The 8741-nt window shown below is 39.1% G+C and overlaps 1 protein-coding gene across 3 annotated transcripts in view; it reads left to right on the top strand.

Annotated features, from left to right (window-relative positions):
* Positions 1-8672, top strand: part of Lin54 (lin-54 DREAM MuvB core complex component) — a 67457-nt gene extending 58785 nt beyond the window's left edge. For all 3 annotated transcript variants that reach the window (XM_026785356.1, XM_005359553.3, XM_005359554.3), the window contains exons 10-13: positions 800-902; positions 1057-1194; positions 2889-3091; positions 6424-8672. In XM_026785356.1, the coding sequence (XP_026641157.1) occupies positions 800-902; positions 1057-1194; positions 2889-3091; positions 6424-6625 (646 nt within the window). In that variant the 3' untranslated portion in view covers positions 6626-8672. The remainder of the gene's footprint in view (positions 1-799; positions 903-1056; positions 1195-2888; positions 3092-6423) is intronic.
* Positions 8673-8741: the final 69 nt, after the last annotated feature.

Genomic DNA, 8741 nt, shown 5'->3' with positions numbered 1-8741 from the left:
CTGTAAACAACAAACAGAAACAGAGGAAACTAATTGTGGTCCTCTACATACCGGCAGGGCTTGGGGACCCACATAATGAGATGTGGGTTACGTGTCATTATTAACAAGTCTGACCTTGTTTATGACCTTAATGTGCTCCCCCAAGCGAGTCCTTGAATGCAGGGCTGGAGGCCTGGCTCAGGAGTTATGAACAACCACTTGGGGTTCAATTCCCAACACCCAGTGGTTGCTCACAGTCACCTGTAACTTCCATCCTGGGGCATCCAATGCCCTCTTCTGACCTCCATGGGCTCCAGGCACATCCATACATGCAGCAAAAACACTTATACACAAAAAACCAATTAGAAAAAGTTAATTGGATGATTAATTTTCTCATTAGGATTAAACTAAAATATTTGACATGGAAAAGCTCAGTCCTTTTGGAGATTGGGATTCCAAGCAGCACTGTTCCAGCCTCTGGGGTCTGTAGTAAGAATGAAGGCTGGCCCTTTTTCTCAGGATTTTGAAATAACTCAGTTCAGGGCACATCAAATTACATAGCTCTTGTGTTGGCATCTGTTAGTTTGACTGAGTTTTTAGGATAAAATTCCAGAGTTGGTGACTTGCTTAGATTTTGAGCTCTGATGCATGATTGGCAGTCTGAATGCGCTGCTGTTAGTTAACTCTGTTTCAGGAGCTCCGAGCATGTTCCTAAAATGTACTACATTTATCACAGGTGGAGAGGTGTATGCATATATAATCAGATCATTGCTATTTTATTTAAAATAACTTTTTAATCTTATCTGATTTTTATCTTCAGATACTGTGATTGTTTTGCGAATGGTGAGTTTTGCAACAACTGCAATTGTACCAATTGTTACAACAATTTGGAACATGAAAATGAAAGACAAAAAGCAATAAAGGTGATTTTTTTCTCATTTAACTTAGAAAAATCTCTTTGTGCCATTTCTAAAGATCTTTGTTGCTTTATAAAGATAAATATTAATTCTGTACCTTTGAAGTATTTAAATTGAATCTATGATTTAATCTCATTTCATGTTTGATTTGCTCCAAAAGGCATGCCTTGATAGAAATCCAGAAGCCTTTAAGCCGAAGATAGGGAAAGGCAAAGAGGGGGAGTCGGATCGGCGGCACAGCAAAGGGTGTAACTGCAAACGGTCAGGATGTCTTAAGAACTACTGTGAGTGCTACGAGGTAAGCCGCGGCTGTGGACAGGATTTCACCGTGCCGCTTCAATTGAAAAGACGCAGTTATTGCAGGGGGACCTTTCAAGCCGGGTTTGAGAAAGCTGTTCCTACCAGGTGGTGGTGGTTCATGCCTTTAAACCCAGCACTGGGGGGCAGAGGCAGGCAAATCTCTGAGAGTTCAAGGACAGCCAAGGCTGTTACACAAAGAAACCTTGTCTCAAAAAACCAAAAAAGAGAAAGAGAGAGAGGAGAACTGTTCCTTAGACTCATCATTCTATATGGGTCACTTTCATTAGCTGGGCTGCAAGTCTATGACTCAAAGGTCATTCCTTGGACTTGTGTGCTAATTTTTCCCTTAAAATAGTAACATAGCCACAGAATAACGACAGCAGAGCTGCTAGGCCACGGCACAATACTACCCACCTAGCTCCATGGATGGGCTCTTTAGACATGATCCTGGAGTAAGCCTGAAGGAAAAGGTTGTCTCTCCTAGCCTGGCAGTAGTCCCCTAGGAGGGCTGCTCTGCAGGAGGAACCCCGACAGAGCGTTCTAGTTGAGGCTCTGCTGAGTCACCAGATCCTCTCCACTGCTTCTTGACACTCGGCCAGCTGGGTTTGTTCCTGGACCTGCTGTTCTGGAGAATCACATGCAAAATCACCTGTTTCTTGCTTCAGACAAGGTCATAAACTTACTATTTTTTTATTTTCAAAGCTTAAATGTAACAATCTCCCCATGCCTAATATTAATTTAACCCTTTGTGTTGATTCATTCCCATAGTTAGATTGTCTATATTTTCATTCTTTCAAATGCCGTTTTCAGAGAGGAACTTCCCCCACCCCCAGTTTTGACAGAAAGCCCATCCTTTCACTAGGCAAACAGTACTGCTAATGGGTCCCCTCTGCGCTCCTGTTGCTGTGTGTACTGAAGGTCTGGATTTTCGGGGTTAGTTATTTAGTGTGTGTGTTTGTGTTTGAGACAGGGTCTCACGTAGCCTAGGTTGGCCTTGAATCGCTGGCTCAAGTTGGCCTTGAATTACTAATCCTCCTGCTCCTGTTTTCCAAGTGCTAGGATTATAGTTGTGGGCCTTCACACTTAGCTTCAGTCTGTGTTTTCATGTAAATATACTTCATATTTTTACACAGGAGAGCATACTAGTTTATGGATTTAGATTATTGAAGGGCTTGGGGATCTGATTCAGTAGAAGAAACTGCGTGTGGCCTCCTTTCTCCCTTTCTCCTTTGGAGATGAGATATCACACTTGTAACCTAGCCTGGCCTCAAATTCATGACAATTTTTTTGCCTCATCTGATCAAGCTTAGGCATGAAATTCCTTTAATATGAAACCGTGAGTTTCTCTGCATAACTGTGAGGTCACTGGTGTGTTAATGGTGATCCGATTGAGGTTGGATTCTTAGCAACCTTTTAAAAACACTTTCATATCTTATTTATATTCATTCTGAAGAAAGTGTTAGTCCTATCTGGGTGAGACTCTGTAGTCAGAGTCAAAGAGCTGCAAGGCCTTGAGACAAGCACTGTTGTCAACTAATCATGATCTATCTGCAGGCGCAGACTTTGTTAGCAGACATGCTCCATCTAAGCTCACCTCAGTTGACAAGACAATGCTATTACTTTTCTGCTGTGGACTTACTTACAAATAATATTTTTCTGCTTTTGATTTGGAAACTTTTGTAAATCTTTCAGGCAAAAATAATGTGTTCCTCAATCTGTAAATGCATTGGCTGTAAGAATTTTGAAGAAAGCCCAGAACGGAAGACCTTGATGCACTTAGCAGATGCAGCTGAAGTAAGGGTCCAGCAACAGACAGCAGCCAAGACCAAGCTATCCTCGCAAATCTCAGACTTGCTGACCAGGCCAACCCCCGCTCTGAACAGTGGAGGAGGAAAGTGAGTCAATACTTCTCAAAGCCTTTTTATCTCTTTCTCAGATGTTCGCTTTTAGTAAGGTTTCTTTTTAGGGAGACAGGGTTAAATTCAGACTCTACACTCTTGCCAATCTGAATTTTCCATTTTCCCTCCACCTTACCTACCTTTTAAGTTAGTCGAAGGAAAACCACTCTCAGATTCTGTGCTTTCTACAACACACAGAAGTTCTTTGGTTTGCTATGAATAGTAACTAGATTTCTCCCTACCAACTTGAGGTAAGTATGCAATGTGAGAAACTCTTGAGAAAGCAGGGTTTCATTTTTCCAGTGTTGCTCCTCATTTCCTTGTGTTCTTGGCTAGACTGCGAGACTATGTTCTGACTTTTCCTCCTGCTAGTGGGCTCTGAATTGCCCTCTGTAGTCCACTCCCCTACTTTTCTGGACTGCTGAGCTCGGTTGTAGAGCAGCTTGTCCTAAGTCAGACAGTAGGTACAATCTTGGCTGCTTTTACTGCTCAGGAGCTGAGGCAGGAATCATTTAGAGTTCCAGGGAAGCCTGTGCAGTAGAGCAAGACCCCATCTCAAAACAAAATAAAAAATAAACAGCTGAGCATGGTGGCACAAACCTTTAATCCCAGCACTCAGGAAGCAGAGACAGGTGGATTCCAACCTGGTCTACAGAACAAGTTCCAAGACAGCCAGGGCTACACAAAGAAATCCTTTCTTGAAAAACCAATAAATAAGTAAAATTAAATTAATTAATAAAATAAAAATAAAGGTATTGTATATAAAGTACATAACATAATTACCTGAAAATAATATATGCCAAAGTGTTTAAAAATAAATAATAAAGGATAAAAATAGGTAGACCTGTATTTTTTATCTGAGTTACTTATTAGTCTGTGGGAAAAAACACCTGTGTCTCTGGTCTCAGCTTCCTGGTAACTGCAAGAAGAATTTCTGTTGGCAGTATTTTTCAAGGTCTGCTTTTAACACAGTAATTTGGACTTAGACTTATATTAGACAGTGTATTAGAGATTAATTTGAGAAATTAAGAGGATGAACCTTGCAAATGATTTATTGTAGCAATCAGCATGTAGGTCATGACCTCTTTGAGGTTTGAATGGCCTTTTCACAGGGCTCACCTAAGACCACCCTAAATATTAGATAGTTACATTATAATTTATGACAGAAGCAAAATTACATTATGAAGCAACAATGAAAATAATTTTATGGTTGGAGAATCTCTACAACATGTGGAACTGTGTTAGAGAGTCTTAGCATTAGGAAGATTGAGAATATCTATTAAATGCTGAATTATGTTGAAGAAAGGTACAATATTTGTAACTTTTTGGTATAAAGTAGTTTGGTTATTAGGTTTTTTTTCCCCCTTTTGTTTTAATTTTTAGAGACAGGATCTTACTATGCAGCCTGTACTGGCCTTGAATTCACACTCCTTCCAGCTCAGCCAGGGTTACACAGCTGTGCTGACACACCCAACTCACCTATGCGTTTATACAACTCAGTGTGTGAGTGTGATATTGAGGAGGTCAAAGGAAGCTGTGTGGAGTGGGTTCTCTCTTCATGCCTGTCTTGTGTCCAGGGACGGAACTGTGGTTGTCACACTGGCCATCACGATAGCCTCTTAGAATGGAAATAGCATTTACAAAATTTTCTTGACTTAAGTGTGTTAAAAAGGGACAGATACCTAGTTAGGATTATGATACAGATTCTGTATAATATTTTAATGATTCTTAAAGATTACTAAATCTAATCTCTGGATATTAAAGATATTACTACAGTAACCCCCCCATGTTCATAATGTAAGTGTAAACACAAGTTTATACACTGTAGGGCTGGGGGGATACAGCTCAGTGGTAGAGCATTTGTATGTATGAGGAGGTCTTGGGTTTAACCCCTGAAACAAACAAACAAACGCACACACTGCACATGTAATTAAAGCTATGTTTTTAAAACAGTTGCTTGCCGGGCGATGGTGGCGCACGCCTTTAATCCCAGCACTCAGGAGGCAGAGGCAGGCGGATCTCTGTGAGTTCGAGACCAGCCTGGTCTACAGAGCTAGTGCCAGGACAGGCTCCAAAGCCATAGAGAAACCCTGTCTCGAAAAACCAAAAAAAAAAAAAAACAAAAAAAAAAACCAGTTGCTTAAGGCGGGGAAGATAGCTCAGTAAAGATGTACCTGAATTACATCACCAGAACCCACATTTAAACAAAAAACTGGACATTTTATTGGGTGGTGGTAGCACACACCTTAAAAGCCTAGCACTCGGAGGTAGAGGCAGATGGATCTCTAAGTTCCAGGCCAACCTGGTCTACAGAGTGAATTACAGGTCAGCCAGGGCTACACAGAGAAACCCTGTTTTTGAAAAACCAAAAACAAAACAAGGCTGGCGTGGTGATGTATACTGCTAACCCAGTGCTCTGACAAGTAGGTAGGAGAATCCCTGCGGCTCATTGACCAACAAGCATAACCTACTTGGTGAGTTTCAGGCCAGTTGAGTCCTCAAAAGACCCTAGGTAGACTACCCAAGGAATAATGCAGGTTGTCTCCTCTCAACTCTGTGTGCACATGTATTCATACATGCATCCACACACTCAGTGCACATGGACATACACTAAGAGAGAGGTGAGACTGAAAACTCACACCAGTATGCTCAGTTGATGTCATACCTGAGTTTGTTTTGTTTTGTTTTTTTTGAGACAGAGTTTCTCTGTATAATAGTAGTCCAGTCTGTCCTGGAACTTGCTCTGTAGACTAAGCTGGCCTCAAACTTGAAGAGATCTGCCTGCCTCTGTCTCCCAAGTGCTGGTAGTAGATGTGTGTGCCACACATTTTTGCTCTTTGTTTTTAACAGCTAACATAAGAGAGTGTAGTAGAACTTTTAACAGCTAATATAAGAGAGTGTAGTAGAACTTTAACAGCTAACATAAGAGAGTGTAGTAGAACTTTGTTTTAGCAGTTCTTTGAGTTCCTAGGTATGGCCGTGGAATCCCTTTGTGTGTCAGGAAAGAGGACAGAAATCAGAACAGCTCGCGCGGAGGGTTTGCACGCTGGGAAGCTGTGAGTGGTGAGACACCCAGTGTAGGTGCACACTGCATCATTTACTTAGCCAGATGACACGTCTGGGAAGTCAATCATATGTTTTAGGTTAAAAGTATTTCCTGCTAAATATTGTTAGATGTGCTTGCTGAGACCAAACGTGTATCTTAATTTCTTGAGACTGTGTTTGACTCACAAACCGATGTCCCTTATGCTAATGCAGCATGAAGATGCCAGTAGAAACCAAGATCAACTTCATGATCATCTGTGTTTCTCTCTCAAAAATCATTTCAGATTGCCATTTACGTTTGTAACTAAGGAAGTAGCTGAAGCCACGTGTAATTGCCTTCTTGCCCAGGCAGAGCAGGCAGACAAGAAGGGGAAATCAAAGGCAGCGGCAGAACGGATGATACTTGAGGAATTTGGACGGTGTTTGATGAGCGTCATCAACTCTGCAGGAAAAGCAAAAAGTGACCCTTGTGCCATGCACTGCTGACTCTTGCACAAAAGACGGACATGGAACTGTACAGAAAATTTAAGGTGCCAGGACACTTGATTTTCTAGAAGATAACAATTGCTGTATTTTAATTCAGCCTTTGTTTTAAGAGACCAGAAACTATACTATTGAATGAGAAGAAATTTAAAATGAAGAAATTGGTACATTTTAAATCTTAGTTAATTCTGCCTATGTCCCTTCTAAATTTTTTCTTTAAAATTTTTTCCTTTATTGTATTATATATCTTTTTAATTTGCTTGGGTTTCTTAAGAATTAGATGTTCTGTCCTGATTCTATTGACAAAGTACATTCATAAATTATTGTAATACCATTTATGATGTATGGTGTTGTATGACTTTGTTCAGTAGAAAGAGCCAAGGCAGCATGGGTATTTTCCATTCTTTGGCTCCAGATCCAGAATCTTCACAGGTAGAATGTCCACATAACCAGATTCTTAATGAAACATATAACATTTTGTCTAGAAAAACACCATTCTTTTAAGGAAAAATCAGCCTTTTTGGGTGGGTTCTGTAATACTATCTTTTGTCTTTGGGAAATTAGAAGGGGAAACAATCCCAATCATACTTTGCAGTTATGAAGTTTGTATTTTCTTTAAAGAAAACAAAATATCAAGGGACAGTAATTTTCAGAGGATGGGCAGTGTCTTTATGATAAGGAATGGCTAACGTGTTCTGGGATGTCTTCATTCCTTTGAAGGGGGTGGTTTGATTTGTAATAATTGTCAAAGTCTTTATGGATAACTACTAAAATGAGAGATTGTGTGAATTGAAGTAAACATTTTATGTCAAGATAATCTAGGACTAATAAGTATCAGGTAGAGAATGGACTTGGATGGGGAAGCAAGAGTACAAAGCTGTGAGATTATGTACAATGAAGTTTTTATGCACACAGTTCTCTGTAGACTCTGGAACTCAGTTTGAATCAGTGTGTGTTACCTGATTTACTGGAGTGGGCCTGCTAGCAGCTTTCACGATTGAAGTGAGCTATCTTTTTATAAGGGTAGTTTAATACAGCTTTGTTTTTAGCCAGTGATTTGGTAAGCTGAGGTGTGTGTGTTCTCATAATTGCAAAAATAACCAAAATAATTTTTAGTAATTAAAAACTGTATAATCTTCAGAGCCTAATGTAATAGGACTCTTGAGTGTTTGACAGTGGGAAAAACTGTGTTGGAATTGAGGCATTTTGTATGGTACCTTAATCTTCGGTCACTATTAGCATATGCTTATAACCCTGCCTACAAGGATTCTATAGTTGTATGTAGTGTGTATATATGTTCATATGAACATGAAAGATATAGGCAATAGAAATTAATGCAAAGAGGATTCCGTTATTCATTAAAGTATGCTCTTTTAAATTGTGGATTTATAAATTATAGTGCAGTAACTTTAAATGTAGATAATGCAGACATTCTTAGCACCTCAGTCTAGTGTGTCGAAGTAAACTTTGTATAAATGTAAATTAGTCTAAAAGGACAAAATAATATCTAATCAAGTTATTTTTCAAAAGACTGCAATAAGTTTTTGGTTTAAACCTAAACTTTGTTCATTTTGTATATATTGTGTGTTAATTTTAATTGCACCATTGTGATGTGTATTTATATACAGTGTGCACAAAATGTTTGTGAATTTTTGATTATGATTGTAGATTATGTATGATGGCATTGCTTAAGAATGTTTTGCTTGTAAAACTTTGAAGGTGCAATCAAATGCTACTAGTCTGACTTCTCAGAAGCTTTCTAAAGTATCGAGCCCTTTCTTTCTGTCTGGTCCTCACTAAGCAACCTTTTGTATTAGGCATTTGCATCAAATCCTGAACAAAATTAATAGCCACATTAATTTACCAATTTTAAAAGATTACTTGGGGAGGGTTCGGTATATAATTTTTAAGCCCTATTACATCCCAAAGTAGAAAGATTATATTTACTAGAGCTATTCAAAAAGTACACTTTTCTATATTGTAAAAACAGGGCAGAAGAATAAATCATACAGAAAATAAACATTTATACTATTCTGTAAGAAAAAAAAGGTTTTGCATTTTTTCTTCAGTTCAATAATACCAATTTTAACCATTTACCACGCAATAAGCCTTTTTAGTT

The sequence above is a fragment of the Microtus ochrogaster genome, linkage group LG1, assembly GCF_000317375.1.
Source record: "Microtus ochrogaster isolate Prairie Vole_2 linkage group LG1, MicOch1.0, whole genome shotgun sequence".
Classification (NCBI taxonomy): Eukaryota; Metazoa; Chordata; class Mammalia; order Rodentia; family Cricetidae; genus Microtus; species Microtus ochrogaster.
This window is presented reverse-complemented; position numbering and strand designations above follow the sequence as displayed.